Source organism: Stigmatopora nigra, chromosome 1 (genome assembly GCF_051989575.1).
Source record: "Stigmatopora nigra isolate UIUO_SnigA chromosome 1, RoL_Snig_1.1, whole genome shotgun sequence".
In the NCBI taxonomy this organism is placed as follows: domain Eukaryota; kingdom Metazoa; phylum Chordata; class Actinopteri; order Syngnathiformes; family Syngnathidae; genus Stigmatopora; species Stigmatopora nigra.
The window spans coordinates 11,711,567-11,729,346 of NC_135508.1; the positions used below are offsets into that span (position 1 = coordinate 11,711,567).

Consider the following 17,780-nt stretch of genomic DNA (forward strand, 5'->3'; position numbering starts at 1 on the left):
GCTGCATGAGATTATGCATTTGTGATGATTATCTTCATAAAAAAAAAACCATTCAAACAACTGTTGGCTACACAAGGTACAATACATTGTGATTAAAAGACAATGCAATGTGTCCTGTCTGGTGCCCATAGTTGGCTGGGATAAGCTCCGGCACCCCCCACGACACTTGTGAGGATAAAGGGTACGGAAAGTGAATGTTTTTGGAAAGAACAATGATGTTGTTGAAGGTGATTAAGAAAATGTCAGAATATTAGTAGTGGAGGACCGCTAATATAATTGAAAATTTCCCCTAAATTTGGTGCAAAGTCAATTGTTGTTTACATTAACATTTTGTCATTTCTGTTCTGCTAATAAAAATGTTGATCAAATAAATAAAGACTTGACCTTTTTTGGAATTTCAATCGATTCAACAAGACAACAATGAACCCCATTTTGGTAGACATTTTATTTCATGATGGTAGGAACACAAGACAAAGGTCATAAAGTTAGTAATGTTCAGGTCATGCCACTTTTACTTGGTGCACTGCCCTTTGAGGTTTGAGATCGGGCAGTAGGTTACATCCACTTTTAAATATGTTAGCAACAAAAGAGGAGAAATTAACACCCTTCTATTGTTTCCCCCTTCAAAATTATGATTTTATCTGCCATTATATTACTCTTACGTGGATTATACGTAGATTGGCTTCATTAATTGGCAAAATAAGAATGGTGCTTAGAGTCAAGGTGACTAGTGACTTTAAAGGCAATTCCAAATTGGCAATAAATCATGTGTTTTTATTGTGTGGTGTCGTGTACAAATATATACATATATTTTTAAATGTTGACACCACATTAGGTCAAATTCTAAGAACAGCATGGCTTAAGTAAGACATAAAGAGAGCGAGGTGAAGGTCAACTAAGACATGTTTTTTTTTTTTTTACACCAGAAAAGGGCCCTCTGAATTCACCTGATATATTACGCACAAGACAGTAAGTAATATTATAGCTTTAGTGACATCCCTCCCCCATGTACATTTATTAACGTGTGATAGAAGAGACATGGCTCCAGTGTATCTTACTAAAAAAACATAAACCTCCACAAATAACACACTTTGCACTTAAAACAGGTGGGCTGTACAAACAAAACGGGTTGCCAGATCATTTTAGAGGGGAACCATTATTAAGAATGAAAAGCAATAAGACCGATTGATACTTAACCACAAAACAGGCATGATTTTTTTTTCATACAATATATTGCCAAAGATCTCATATCAAAAGAAGATTACAGTCCTCACAGCTTATTGTGGTTTAGCAACTCCTCATTGCATCACTGAATGTTACAAACCCATGCGCTACTACAGTATGTTAGTTAACAAGTTTTATGATGTATTTTCGCTGTTATGGCTTCATCGAGGGTCACAGTCATTCTCAACAGCTGGATTTTTCCAGGAATGTGGGATATAAAAAAAGAAATAAACTATTTTTTGTTGTTTCTTGACTGTTGCCAGGCAGAAGACATCCAAAGGTGATCGTCTCTTTCCCATTGAATTGCTCCCTTTATTCTTATCCTATCTAAGGACAATTTCCCCCCTCGTGGACCATTCAGTGGTCCCACATAAAACCAGGAAGGGAAGATACAGGAAGTGAGCCAAGACGTTCTTGTTTTAAAAAAAAAAAAAATCTTGTTTTGCTTGTATTTTTTTGTGGGTAAAAAGGAGGGGAAAATCAACATGGCATAAATCCATGCAATAAAAATTGTCATTATAAGTGATCCTTTGCTTTAAAAAAAAAAAGAAAAAGGCAAGACCCCACAATTCTCTCTGAAAAAAATCAATCTTACATATTCACAGTCTCTGGTGTCATTCATAAAGTCTATATTTATAACAATTTATCAATATCTTGATGTGTTAGTCTCAGTTGGGCTGGAGATGCAACAAATAGTAGTTTTAGTATGAATAAAATTACATTTTTTGGGGCAATGAGTTAGAGTGATGGATGTTTTTGTTGTTGTTGTATTCCTTTTTCACTGTAGCATCTTGACTGATCTTAGACTATCCATTAAGAAAATACTTTGACTGGGAGGTGGTGAGGGAATGTAAAATAAAGTATATTATTGATTGTAAAAAGAATATGTGAAGGGGATGTAAGTGATGACAGATATGGCACCAAAAAAACGTTTAAGTAAAAATCAACACCAGATTTCAAGTAATGAGCAACGTCACTTTTGATAGCTTGTGACGAATTAAACATCAAAGCGATACACCGGAAAATATGCTTTCCATGTTGATTAAAAAAAATGCAAAAGATGTGAACGGAGGATCAGATTCAAAGAAACTATGAAGGGAAAATAAGACGTTTGAAGACATTTTCTTGATTAAAAGAAAAAAATGCAAAAGACGTGAACGGAGGATCGGATTCAAAGAAACTATGAGGGGAAAATAAGAAGTTTGAAAAACATTTTCTTCCCATATAAAAAGCGACGAAAGTATACAAAAATAGAAAATAATTACAGCAGGAGACGTTGGTGTTATGAAGGGTGTGGAAAAGATGGGTAGGATTTCTCGAGTAGTTACTGATTGGTTTCCTCTTTTCTCTCAGTGTTTTTTTGGGACCTTCTTATTTGGCCGCTGGACAGTGTAATATTTGGGGGCTGTTTAATGCGTCCTCCACCAGGTGAAGCTCCACGCCGTCTACGACCACATCCTTGATGCAGCCAACAAAGCCCGTGCTGTAGGCCTTGGGTAATCGGCGTGCTACAGCCACTTCCTCCAAGCCGCCTGAGGACAACAAGAAACATGATGTTTAAGCCATTAAACAAAGCACTCACGCAAGAAAATCGTTGCTCGATCATTACAATAATAGAAAAGGTAGGAAGTAACTACCGTAAGTCATAAGTCGCAAAAAACCCAAGAATAACCAAGGTAGAAAAAAAAACAACAAATGAATATAAATTGCACTGGAATATAAATTGCATTTTTGCGAGGGCTACTTTGCATTTTACTAGAAACCAAGAACAAACTAAGTAAACAAAGTAATAATCGTAAAATGGAGAGGCGCAGCAAGCATCTGTTAAGATTAAGCAAAAATCAGATACCTATAGCCTAAAAAGGATATTACAGGCGGTCGGTGGTCAGAGGAAAAAAAGTATTAGTCAAAGACCCAGACGGACGATGATAAAAAGTAAACTTTTTATTCCAGTAGATTTAGCAAGTCGATTTTTCTGCCATCTCTACTTGCCCGAGTATTTTTCTAATGATTTTGTTTTTACTCTCCGTAGCAGCATTACTATTATGATTGAAATGTGTTTTTTTTTGCCTTTTCTAAGAAGGTACAACTTCTTGTGTCTACTTGAGGGTTATAAAAGAAACTGTGGCAGAAGTTGCTGGCCCTAGTCGTCACCGCAGCACTCAAAGTTATTAATATATTTTTAAATAAATCTCTCATTTGGATTTATGGTGCCTGTGTTGCCTGTAGGTTGTGAGTTGGCCAGTAGAGGGCATGCACAGAACCTCCACACTTGGGCTACTTTGTTCAAGCTTTAGTATAGCATACATAGGTAGGCGTTTTCAGTCACGTTACCTTCAACATAAACACATTATATAGCAATTAATATTCGCATTGTAACTGAGCAAAGATAACAACAAGACTTCTTATGTTAATATATAATATAATTTATATAAATAATAATATATATTATTATTCATATATATATATATATGAATAATATTACATTATATGATATTATATGATATTATATGATATTATATGATATGATATGATATGATATGATATGATATGATATGATATGATATGATATGATATGATATGATATGATATGATATGATATGATATGATATGATATGATATGATATGATATGATATGATATGATATGATATTATATTATATTATATTATATATACATATAATATATATAATATATAAATAATAATAAATAATAAACTTTTATAAATAATTTTCTAATAAACCAAATAATGTTTCCCTTTTCCGTTTAGCTGCCAAATAGACACCCCATTTGAATACACTTTGCAAAACTTTTTAATATTCTGGTAATCTCATGTAGCTGAAAGAGAGTTTAGAAACTTTTCCCTATATAAGTATGATGCAATGAACTGAAAATTCCAGCCGCAATTAGGACATATTAAAATCAATACTTTAGACTGTCAATCAAAAGTGAACATTTTTTTTATCTTGGCAAAGGTAGGGCTTTAGATTGCCATAGCTAAATTGGAAACTGTGCTTTTTCTGGGAAAGTTATAATTTGTTTTAAAGTCTTTATGAAAAGAGTGAAATGGTTATTGTCTAATATAAAAGTAGCACTTTTGCAGTTCAAAGCAATTGATCCATTGTGTTTCCTATTAGCGCGTCTATTCAATTTATATTAAATTTTAAATGAATTCTTATATTCTCGGAGAACCCACAGTGACCCAATTGGTTCATGTTTGACGCTTTCTATTCTCTCCAACATGTTAGACAATGATTTTACGCTTTTGGATACTCACAGGCCAACTAGTCTTACTCCTTTGCATATTAGCAAGTTTCTATCCAAAATATTTCTGACGTACTATAGGATCAGCCTTTTTATTGTCCTCATCGCACTTATCTGCTGGGCTCAGAATTTACTTTGCCATCAAAATCTCTTTACCTCCTTATTTTAATCGGATTGCACACCTTAGAAATGGGGAATCGACAGACCTAATTTTACGCGCATTACCGTCGAATTAATGACGAACGGTGAAAAGGGGATTTAAAAAGAAGGACCCTTGATGGCAAGATTGGAAGATAATGTATTCTTGCTTCAGGGCTTAGTTCTCTCCACTGACTCCAATGTTGATACCCGAGGTCAATAACACACCTCTGTTTGCTTCTACCAAGCTGCAAATTGGGTCCATGTTTGAAAGGTTTTCTACTGTAATGCGCCGGAAAATCTTTGTACAAAATCATCCCAATTTAAGTGCTATTCTGAATTGCTTGCCCAAAAAAGTGTCCTAATAAAGAATATGCGTGCTTGGGAGTGCTAGTAATATAACGTTATATAGCTCATATAATTTATGTATTCCTGGTGGCTAAAAGGGGCAGGTGGCCCAAATTGGTAAACTCTCGTGGGTACAAAAGCAGTAAATGTTCGCAGATCTCTCCAATACAAATGTGATGTATTGAATTTTGGGTATTGTAGTTTCAGTTTGTACAATGTCTTTTTGGTATTAAAAAAAAAATTGCATTAGTATACTAAGTCATTCATTTTCTAGATCTTAGGGCATGTCTGACAAATTATTATTAGTTATTATTATTAGTAGTAAATATTATTTAGTGGTTGATTGGTGGAGGAATGCAGTCTCCAAATGCCAATTCCATTTTGTGGATGGGTGATCTTCTCAGTTAGCTTTACATCATGTGTGCGTGACATCTACACGCACTCTCTCATACCAAGCACTCACATTGACTTTCGTGTATGACATGCCTATGAGGTGTACTTCTGGATACATAAATAGAGCCAGAAAAGTAACGTGAATCGCTCTACTTAACATCTACTAAACACAATGCAAAACGGCAGTAAAAAATCACAAATAAGCCAACTATCAAGCTAATGAGCACTTTCAATGACATCGCCAGTTACATTACTGATGTTTATCCAGTTCTATCTTAATCTCCATACTAACGCGTTTTACTTAATATAAATGACCCTTTGGTGAAAGAAAAAAAAGTATCGCAAAAAGTATGGAAATCATACATTTCTTGGCCCTCCGGTAATGAAGAAAATGTTTATTCATTCTTTTTTTAAATTTTCTTTACTGCTTATCCTCATATAAAATATAAAATAGCTCTGCCATTTAAAAAATATCGGATTCAACTATTTTGCCTATTTCCGATAAATACTGCTTTTTGGCTCCACTATCACAATGGAAAATTGACATTGTGTCTTTTAAAATTGTTGCCTTTGAATAGTTCCAAATAATTTCAATGATTGTTGTGAAAAATGATTGAGGCATTTCTTTAAAGAGTGTGATAATATGATCAAGGCCTGATATGGATTGGCTGAAAACAGAAGCATTGCGTTGGAATGGGACCACAGAGTCAGTGGGAGAAACATTCCCCTTGATGCCAGGGTGTTTATAGACATTCTTATGGCTGTGAGTGATGGATTCCTCCATTTCTCTATCCAAGTGTGGCCACCTACCCAACCAAAGCGCTCCGTCTGTGTCCAGCTGAGTTGCTGCCAAAGGCGATGATCCTGTCACAGCTGCCTCATTGCCGACTTGCAGCGATCCATCTCGCAGCGCTCTGTGGAGGACAGGGCTGTTGTTTAGAAGAATGTGTGTCATATGTAATAGCTGTAAAATGTTCTTTCATTTAATCCGAAGCATGATGACTCCACGGCTACGCTGGCAGCACACTAAGCACCCCCATAAATGCCTTTGCCAAGCAGCCTTCTAAATGGGCCCGCCTAGCAGCTAACAGATGCTGCAGGAAGAGAATTCATACAAGGTGGCTCAAGAGTTGTGACGAGGGGCATAATTTGAACCCACTAAAGTGTCATTCCAACAGAGGGGGCGTCATTAAAACGGCAAGCAACACAGATTGCGACGCTATAACTACACATGCTGTGATTTACAGCGACGTCCAAATTATGTTGTGAGCCCCTCAGCGTGCCAAGGATGAGACGTGAATTGATCCTAGGCTTGGCTTAAATGATCAATTGCTCTTGCTTTTCTTCTTACACAATGGAAGCAACCTAATTATGCCCTGCGCTTTAATTAAGGGCAATGCTGAATGTTCATGTCCAGCAGGCTTAAGGTGATAAATGGCTCATGCTCACCACATTTGGAGAAATACATTTGTTTCTAATGACAGAATCCTTTAACGCAACAACACTATGCACGACAATCACTGCGTGCTTATTCTCGGTTGTAAAGCATGGTATTAAATGAGCTGTGTTATTGGCTTTTCCAAGATGGTTATTTTCTCATTGTTCAGTTGTTTAGTCGTGCATCTTCTCTCTTTTTTATGTGTGATCTTATGACAATTATACACAAAGGAATGTTGGCAATCTTGTTGAATGTTGAAACCTATTTAAATGAAAAATAATAATGCGCATACAGGATAAGAAACCATAATGTCAAATTAACTTGTGATATGGACCTCATTGAACAACTAAAATCAGTTTATACAAAACATTGAAAATCTAATGCATGATATTTTTGTGTTTAACAATGCTTAACGCCTGAATGAACATCTTTAATAATAATAACTTATTTTAGAACTATATTACATTTTCTATATCATTAATTTTCATAGCACTATGTTTTATTTCATTATATTTCAGTCATAACAAAAAATGGATAAATTAAATGGCCATATTACATTTAACTCCTCTGAAAAAGTCTGTGGTACTTTAATGCCTGAATCGCAACCAAAAAATAAAAAATAAAGATTTGTTGTTAAATCAGTCATGTAGTACTGCAGTTATTGAGCTCGCAATTCAGTTATCGTACAAGCCTTTAACTTTTAAGTTCAGTAGATATGGTTCCTACTTGATCAATGTTGCAATATATCATATATAAATAAGAGTTATGAGCTGGCTTCTGAATAAAACAAAAGTACAGAATTCTATGTCAATTTTTCAAACGTTGAAACAAGTTATGCTACGGATGCAATCCTTCTCATATCTGGAAAGGAATGCTTTCACTGCCTCATTATGGATATATATGATCAAAGAGGCACTATATTTTAGGATTACATTACTTAAGAGCAAGTGACTGGATGTCTGCATTAGAAATCAATTTGGTTTAAGACATTTGCAGCATTTGAAGAAACTTTACTGGATGTAAATTATGTGCGTGCTACAGGAAAATGAACAAAATTCTTAAAACTGGATTACCCAAAGGGCAACGTACTGATGACAACATGATCCAGGATTTCTCTGCTCCATCTAATTTACGCTAACCTGATTCATCGCAAATGTAATTTAGAACTAAATTCCCAAAGTGTGGCATCAGCTGTCATGCTGTCGTGATCTTCAAGATACATTTGCGTGTGTGTTGGGATTGATCTTTATGCAATTCTAATTCAATTATTATTTAATTTTCCTTTGTGGAATCTAAGTGCTCCTGCACGTTATTTCTTCCTCAACATTCATGAACGCATCCATGGAATTTAATCCACAGTGCATCTCGCACTCAAGCATGACCAAGCGTGGAAATAACCTTAATCTGAGACTAATCTGTCAACTCATAGCACATCGCAGGATTGATGCAAGGGATCGCAGCAACAGGAATAGAATATGAATGAAGTGTAATCCCATCAATGTGAAAAAAAAGACTTCATTGGCTGACATGGCACGACTCACCTGCTCGCCTTAATGCGTATCCAGCGGTTGGTGTCGACGCGCACGGAGGAGCGCAACACCACCGGCTTGGAGCCCAGATCGTACATCATCTGAACGCGACCGTCCACGATGGCCAGGGCGATGTAGTCAGAACGCTCCACGCCTTTCCCGCTCCACAGCACCAGGCCCTGAGTCGCCTCGGTACGGATGCTGAGTTCAAATTTGTTCACCAGAAGGGCTTTTTCACTAGGAAGGAAAAGGGTAGAGGCGTGAGTGATATGTTGAGATTATACTTTATCTGGAAAAAAAGGCGGTTTGAATTGGCAAAAAATGTTGTGAATACACTTTTTGGATTGAAAATGCTGTTGAACTTCATTTCATTTGATAGACCAACAAACTAGGAGATTTCCTCCAATCTTTTTTCTCTATAGAATGTATTTAAAAGTGTTGCTTGTCTAGCCCAAAACAATCAAGAATTCCTTTGTTAAATGAATTTTCATCATGCAACAGAAAAAGTCCATACAAATGTCCAATAGAGATATAAAATCAATGATAAAAGCATTCCTAATTCATTATATGAGCTGCATATCAAAGCCTTTGTCTTGTTTTGTTGATGTGAAGGCAATCAGAATGCAAAATGTGTTTCGGTTTAGCAAGGGGGCTCTTTGTCTACCGAGCCAGTTGTTCGCAACCTTTCTTCTTGTGTCTGTCTGTTGATGTGTCTTCAGTACCGTGTTTGATCTTCAGTCTCTTTGCCTGCCAACACTCTGGGAGGGTGAAGATAAGATGCTATCCTGAAGAGGTGCGGAACGGCCAAGTGTGTGCTCACATTTATCGTCGCAGTATTTTAAAAATACATAAATAAGCATGCAAAAAAAAACAAAAAAAAACGACGCGTGTTCTCTTCATGTATGCCCAGTGGAGCATCAGCTAAAGCTGCCCCATAAAACCTCCCACCTACCATTTGCCGACAAGTGTTTATATATTTTTGTGTGCGTGCCATCAATCAGCATCTGTGCAATTGCCAGCACATCTGGCACACAGCTATAATCCACCTTCCTCAAAGGGTATTTAGACACAAAGACAAGGTGAGGACAACAAACAAGCAATGGCACATGGAGTCAAAATACAATAACAATAGCAAAGGGCTGGTTCAAAAGATTAGACAAGACAGACAACATGGCACAAGAGAGTCAGCATGGAAAACAGAAACTCACGGGAGTGCTTTTTGTGCAGAAATAAAAGTGGTTTACTATAAGGAAGCAATGAAGCAATATTTAACCAAAAAAAAGAAGCAATAATGGGTTTGTTTTACCTCAGCAGAAAAGACTTTCAAGAGTTGTATTCTTTCATTTTGTTTACAAATTCTACTACTATATTACATTTTTTTCTCTATTTTAAATCATATCCAGGTAGTAAAACAGATCGATCATCTGAATCTGCTGAGGTTAAAGCAACAAATATGAAATAATTTCAAATTGATGATTTATTGATGAAAAAAAAACCACCAGAAAACAAATAAAGCCCAGAGAACCCTCTTCTGGCAAACCCTCAAAAATCTTACAAGGGCCAATAAATCTCCATCCGAGCAGCTTGTCACTGATAAGTTCAAGGTTATTAAGCGAGCGGAATATATCATGAATAAAACAACGGTGCGCACACGGGGCTTGGAAATCTCATATAAACCACTGACTTCCGAGACTGGTGTTGTGTAGGTGCCTCTGTTTTTATAAATGGTTGGATTTTATCTACTTCTAACACGTGTTCAAATTTTCTCGAAACCATCTTCCCAGTGGCCCTTTCATTGTCAATTTGTCTCTAGGTGGCAGCAGAGTTTAAAATACAGTACAGGTTGCCACGACGGGAGGATTTTTGGAGGCTCAGCATGCAGCATACTGTGCTGCAATGGTGGCTTTAAACTTGGATCAACTCAAGTATGTGAAGTGGCTCATGCTTGAGACTCCATCGTGATGATTAAAATGGTGCTGCGTCCAAGGAGGGAGATTTAGGCCGGTGAGTAGACAGGGAGGGTTTGTCTCGGAAGGAGAAATAAGAGACTGTAAGTCTTACAGATCTTCAGAGACTCACCTCAGGTCGGATGGGTTCTCCACAGACTCGGGACTTAGGGGAGAGTGGGGGTGGGAGAAAGTCAATGGCATGCAAGGTAAGCGTCGAGGCCAGAGGGAAGGAGGGTGGTTGTGAGCCCTTTGCCGGACGGACTCAGAGCAGCTTAAGGCTGAAAAAAGCTTTTGCTGCTACAATATCCAAAGTGGTGAGAAAAACTGGGCGATTAGGACTGTTAAAATGACTGAATGAATTTTCGAGCTAGGGAATTCTGTTGATCGCGTTGAATTTCTAACATGGGAGCGTAAAGTTGTGAAGTCGCTGTCTTGTGGAATGGAGTCACATTTCTTAATGGCTGAAAATAATAAACCTGTTTCTGTTTAAAGTCGCATTGTATAAAACTGGAAGGCCATTGAATAATTGACCTGGAATGTTGCATAATGTCATATTTCATTTAAAATGTAAATAGTCTATATGAATTGTATATTTTTATTTGAGTAGTATATATTATATATGAAAACACAAACTAATGTAAAAAGAATTGAGTGAGTTTGGCTAGCAAATCCAGCAATTAGGCATCGGATTCATCAGGGATTCAGTAATATAATTAAGTTATTGTAGTCAATAGTCTGTTTTTTGTTTTGAACATTACTTTTTAACAATCAAAAGCAGTTAATTGTTGAACAATAATTGCTTCCTTGGAAATGGGTGGGAACTGCAGAAAAACAAGCTGTTAAAGCTGGTAGTTTAAGTAACCTGTAATCATTGCCACAAATTTTGTTTTCACAATTCAGCAAGCACGACCATTCACCCAAACGCCCATCCTGTCGCGCCTCACTACACTGCAACCATGAAAAGTGGCTCTCCAGGGCACTACCATTGGATCAAAGCAGCTAAAGTGCCAAAATGCCCTGGGAACAAGCATCTTTTAAAGGAAACACATCAAGATAAAACGTATTCCTGGTCAGACTGAACACCCAACACAAAGGCCTCATTCAGTCAGCCACCCATTTCCTGAACAACTATAAATGAGGCAACATTGCAAGAGTGCAACATAGCGTCAATTAACTTGAGCGGTGAATGAGATACATCGGTCAGAAAAAGGGGTCAAGTGCCATACCACTGGGGAGCCGTCATATGATTTGTCATTGAAATAATGGGCCATGAGTCCTATCGACCTAGGCTTTTAGACCTGGGCAAAGTGAGCGCAGCTCAAAGGATTCTCCGAGTGGTAGCGCCATTAACCCGAGGTAAACGTTTGACTTTGTGCCCTTGCTGAGCTCTTAATGGCCTATGTGACAAATGTATTCATTTTCGTCACGAAATCAAATCGCACCGAATTGATCCGAGGACTTGCAGCGCTCTGCTGGCCTCTACTCAAATTCATTGTGACTCTTGACTAAATGTGACATCCATGAAACCTTTGTTAGCGCTGATCCGAGCCGCTCTACTCGCTTCTGTTAAGATTGATATCTGTGGATACACACGGCAAGAGCTCTCTGTTGGAGGTCCAATCTATAAGCCATGAAGGCACATATATGATTAACATCTTACAGCTCTTGATGACTGGTAGTCAAAGGACAGACCGTGACATAGAAAATCTATGAAAAATAACGGTAATTAAAAAAAGAAAATAAGAAAACTCAACAAAGTTTCAGAATCAGGCCTGAATCTAGTCATCTTAACCCAGAGCTGTCAAACACTACAAATCTTCCATTGTTCCAACACCAGGTTTTACCAAACTACTAAATACGCATATGTATCAAAACTACTACAGTTTTTTTTTGAGGAATGTCCATGAAAATAAAGTAAAATGTTGAAACCTTCTGTTTTTGCTTTGGCTACCATGACGATTAATATCGAAACGCAATGTCATGTTTGAAATTAATTTGAATTTTGCACAATGTCAAAATGTTCCATTATTTGTGTTTTTTTTCTTTCTCGGCGCAAATTAACTATTGAAAAATGGAAACTATTTAAAAGCAATTAGATTATATTGAGCTTTAATTTTTTACTCATCACTTGTAAAGGTCACAAAATCTAAAAAAATTCCTTCACTCACTATGAAATATCAGTTTAGACATTTAGCAGCTAGCTCTCTTTGTCTAAACAAGGGTTACTTACTGAGATAATGACCAGCAGTAGTAAACTGAACAAGAATAAAAATTAGGATACTATATCTTGCTGCTGTTTTCAAGGTTGGTTTCCTTCATATTCCACATTCCAGCTTACCATTTGAATTCATTGCAAAAGTGCATGGCGATTCATTTTTGGGTATGAACCATGCATAAAATATTGCACATTTTCAATAAAGCAATTACTCTTGGGTGCTAGCACAATGCTTATCATGCACACATTCATGCTTCTCTTCGCGTTGGAGAAGGACGAGTGGAGCAGAAAAAAGATCTAATGACACTGCAAAATTGGGAGAAAGAAAAAAAACAAACAAAAAAATGGTTGTCCAACTGAAATATGTAATGAAATTGAAAGGATGTTGGACATGTGCAGTTAGGGTGATGGTTATTGTCCGCGTGGATATGTGGGTGGGTGTTTTTTAATTCCCAATTATCAAAAAATGAATAGTTTTGTTACTGTTAGTTAGGTTTGAATTGAAATTGGGCCGTTTCATCTACTTACTCTGGGATCTCATTGGTGAGTTGGCTTTAGTGGAAAAGGAAAGACAGTGACGGACATTTCATGTGAGAACAGACATATAAGGACAAAAGACCAACAGTGGACAAGACAAAAAACAAACAAAGACAGACAGAGTGTTTTTTGGGAGCGAATTATCCAACAAAGCATGTTATTTGGCTTTTGCATTGACAAATACATACAGCCACTTGCTCTTTATTCACACATTGTTTCTAATCTTCCCTGAGGCAAACATCAATCTGAAGGAGTACAAATGTCACACTGGCAGCCTGAAGGGACACAACATCTTGTTTTCTTTTATACCAAAGACTTTCTCTACGAAACTCTTTTACATCGGTGGCATCGGTCTGATCACTTTGTAAAATGTCAGCTAGTTGTGCAAATCTCACACAAATTGTCATTGTGCGAAAAAGACTGGTATACACCAAAGGCAACACTTGGATTTTTGAATGTCTTAATAATTAGTCAAATTGTGTTCAAATGGGGCCTATTAGCTTGCTCCTAGTACCCCTGCAGCATTTAAGATAATGATATCGTCAAGCTTCTCATCACAGGGTGGAGCGAGATGCATAGACGCCGGCTTTATTTAGTTAATACGGCAATTAGAGTGAAATTGTACCATTAGGCTAAATAGATGAGGACATGCTCTTGCCCTCCTTCTTACCTTCTTGTGACAGCATTGTGGTATTCGATGAAAGTCCGCCCATCAAAAGCAACGGCCTCAGTCTCAGTCCCGGCAGACTTCTCATAAATGGCTGTAAAAAGAACAGGCGGGGTGGGAGATCGGGAGGTTGTTGAGTGGAAGAGCTCACAGCGATCAATAAGAAGGAAGCTTCTGTTATCGGGGCTGACATGAGAGTGTCATTGCATTTTTAATTATTGTAAAAGGGAAAGGCGGCTACGTGCACAAGGTTAATGGCAAAGGCGGGGAATGTTTTTGCGAGATACATCCAGCAACGGTTCATTTAAACTTGTCAGGCGGATGTTATAAAATGTACAGGGAGTCAGCCACCTCTTAGTGTATGTAGTGCCAATGGATTCGCTTTATAATTTTACTAAGTGCTGCTTTAAGACCAGAGAAAAACCATCTTAGTTCATGACATGCTGTGGCAGAATTATTATACACATTGAAAGGGATTGTGTGCATAAAACACTTAATCTTTATTGTGATTTTTATTCTCATCAGTATTATATGAAAGACAATTTTTTTTTCAACAAGATCATCTATTTTATAGACCAGATGTGTCAAATGTTTGGCCCACGGGCCCTAGACGGCCTGCTAAAGGGTCTAATCAAGGCCGCTTGACAAGCACTTTATTCATTTACACTGTACATATAGAATTAAATGCTTTTATTTTTTCAACACGGGTGCTATAAAAACAAGTTTTGTGAGTGTGAGTTGTGTTCTTTGCACTTCCATTTTCTATCCGTAGTCACATTCGTTTTTTATTGCCTTGCAGACAAATTGGTCCGACCCAGACGAGATCTAACGCCACAAACGTGGATTGCAAACCAAAGTGAGTTTGACACCCCTGTAATCTCGATTGTAATATGCAGAGATGCTTGCGCGCAAATCACAATTGTTAGCCATAAAAACACTCCCAAAATAATAACATTTACTTACCGTTCTGACAGTGTCCGCCACTGTAGCCGCTGAGGCAAACACACTCATAAGTGTCCAGCTGGGGGTTGCAACGACCACCATTGTGGCAAGGTTCCCGGGAACATGGGTGCTCTTGGAACATGGCCAGATTCTGGGAGCGTAGGGCGTTCTCCTCTCTGAGGATTGGCGTGCCCATCAAAATGATCTTTTGCATAAACAGAATACATGAATTAGAAAAGGTAAGAATACTCTTGGCTACTCAGCATCATAAAATCATTTTGGCCAAGTCGGGCTTCAAATCTCACCCGATTTTTCTTACACATGTTTGGGTAAATGTACGATAAACTGTCACATCTACAGTTTTTGCTTCTGGCACAAAGGTAAGTTAATCAAACATCATCAAAGGAGAGAGACTGATATATGATATAAAGCAATACAGGCAGGAGATATTAAAATGTTGTTCATGCCAGCAAAGGATATGCTAAACTCTGCCTCACACTGAGAACACAACACTTTTTTCCTACATAATTAACTTCTCTCCTATGGCCACGTAAAACAAACTCCACACTTAGTTTGTGATTTTCACCAAAGTGTCAGGGGGAACTTGGAAGAACTAATGACACATTTCTTCAAACAGTAAGAGCCAGCCTTTCTTCTGCTGGGCTATTTTTGAGGCTTTACTGGAAAGCGAGAGGAAAAGTAAGAAATACCGGAAAGCTGTTGGGGAAAGATCTAAGCAAAAACAAAAAGGGACTTCAAAATGTATTATATCTTCTATTATTAGTGCATTGCATGTGGCTTCCACTGTGAGCTTAGAATGGGGAAAAAGCAATCATAATTTAACAGAGCACAGTGACAACTAATAAATAATTGCTTGAATGGCTCATAAGAATGGTCTCCACTGTAGCAGAATTGAACTTTTACATTTCATCATTGTTCATTGATCTTTAAATTGTTTAGTTTATAACATTTTTTAACAAAACAATAGAACTAGAAAGAATATATTGGAATATATAAACTACTCCTGCTAATATTTATTAGTACTACTATTATTATGACCGGGCTACCACTAGTGGGCAAGTGGTTAGCGTGGTCTCCCTGGGCTTGCGTGGGTTTTCTCCGGTTTCCCCCCACGTCCCCAAAAAACATGCAGGGTAGGCTAGTTTTATACTTTAAATTGCCCCTTGGTAATGGTCTAAGCATGAATGGTTGTCTGTCTCCTTGTGCCCTGCGATTGGCTGGCCATCAAAGGAGGGTGTCCCTCGCCTGGTTGGCTGAGCTAGACTTCAGCACCCCTGCGACCCTTGTGAAGACAAGTGATATAGAAAATGATTGAATAATAACGATTCGGTCAGTTGTATAGCATCAAGAATATATGCATTGTGATTGCTCAAAGTGTTCCGTAACACTTAGTGAGAAGTTCAAAGCATTTTTAATTCAGCTTCCAAGGTTTCACTCTATAATTTACAGATACTCATTAGGCAGATGCAATTACACAGCAATCCTTCAGGAAATAAAGCTTTCTATACATTTACCTTTTGGATTGTTCCCTTGAAGCCTTCTGTAAGTGCGGCACTTCGTGCGAGTCGACTATAGTCGGGTGCTCCGCCAACAAAGAGAGATTCTTTTAGGTTCAGATCAACATGGAGGTTCTGATGAGACATGACAAAAGAACAGGCTTGAACTAGAGAAATTGGAAAAATAGGAATATAGAAAACCGTGAAAGATTGCCTTAAAATGTACTAATGTGTGCGTTTCTAAGTATTCAAGGACATGATGGTTTATAGAGTCATGTGTTTTGTGTCCGAGAGCTGATATAAGTTGCTGCCTTTTAGTTGATATATAAAGGCTGAGATTAATGTAGCGCATTTGCACATATGCCACCGTAATAAATAGATTCTGCCATTAAAATGATCCATATTCGTTGTGGAGCCCACTGAGGCTATAACTGCACTTCCTTGCCCTCAACGCACATCAGCGTAGTTGATGTATTACAACATAATTAATTCCTATGTCTGCTGAGAGGGTGGTCAATTATCGTCTAGATGTGAGGTATTAAAAGAAAGTACAAAATGGAATCATCTTGAGATATGGATGTCTCTTAAAGACATTTTGAGTGAGAACGATGCTAAATAGACCACAGAAATTGAAAAATCAGGACATGGATCAGCACGGTAAACAGCAAAATTAATCTTGCCAAAGTTTGTGTAAAAAACATCCTATGTTATCATACCGTAAATAAGAATAATCCTATATTTTTTCCTTTAAACTAGTCGACAATACATTTGAAAATTTTTACCTGTACCTGTTACCCCTATACGAAAAAGCGAAGATGAAAAACGATGTCTGTTATCTATTTAAAACGTATTTTTCAAGCAAAACGGATTGGGTAGAAGAAAAGTAAGGAAAATGTTTATTCAAAGTAGGACACTAATTGCCAAAGGAGAAACATGGAGGTAATTGCTGGAAAAATGATGGAAGAGGCCAATAAATCGGCTTTGTAGAGGGGAGCTGGCTTTTATTTAGGTGGGGCGTTGGAGGGTAGGAGGCATAAATGCTTGGCTGGAGCTGAAATTGTCTTGTGGCAACCAACAGAGACCTATTGGGGGATTAGGCGGTTGGACCCAGATGTGAGCGTAGTCAGTCTTGCTTTTGCCAGTGTTGTCATCGGCTAAAGGACAGCAACAATGCAAAGCCTCAAGTTTGGTTACGCAAAAGAAATTTTGCACACAAACTCACACACACAACCAAAAACGCTCGTAGGCCTCAACACTCACACACACAAGAAAAGTACTGAGGAAATTGTACCGCCTATATTATCATGTTAAATTATTGATCAGTCTACTATTATGCACATTACACTGAATAGTGTTTCATGTAAAATCTTCTAATGAGTACTTGCATCTTAAATGAGAACAATTTGCACAGTCAATGTTTAACAGAATACAATTTTACTTTACATTATATTTCCACGTCATGAATGACTTACTCCCAAATACTTTCTTGAAGATGATACGATCACTAAATAAAACTACATCAACATATCTGCAATCAATATATATAAGTAAAGGCACTAAATTGTTTTTAAGCTTCAAGCAATTGCTTTGTTAATATTTCATTAGATTTGGCATTTCACC

At 37.5% G+C, this 17,780-nt stretch overlaps 1 protein-coding gene across 4 annotated transcripts in view; it reads right to left on the minus strand.

The window, feature by feature from the left end:
* Positions 1-426: 426 nt before the first annotated feature.
* Positions 427-17,780, minus strand: part of agrn (agrin) — a 173,814-nt gene continuing 156,460 nt past the window's right edge. For all 4 annotated transcript variants that reach the window (XM_077732487.1, XM_077732654.1, XM_077732404.1 and 1 more), the window contains 6 exons: positions 16,179-16,295; positions 14,665-14,848; positions 13,705-13,795; positions 8,346-8,570; positions 6,177-6,280; positions 427-2,756 (listed from right to left, as the gene is read on the minus strand). In XM_077732487.1, coding sequence (XP_077588613.1) covers positions 2,596-2,756; positions 6,177-6,280; positions 8,346-8,570; positions 13,705-13,795; positions 14,665-14,848; positions 16,179-16,295 — 882 coding nt within the window. In that variant the 3' untranslated portion in view covers positions 427-2,595. The remainder of the gene's footprint in view (positions 2,757-6,176; positions 6,281-8,345; positions 8,571-13,704; positions 13,796-14,664; positions 14,849-16,178; positions 16,296-17,780) is intronic.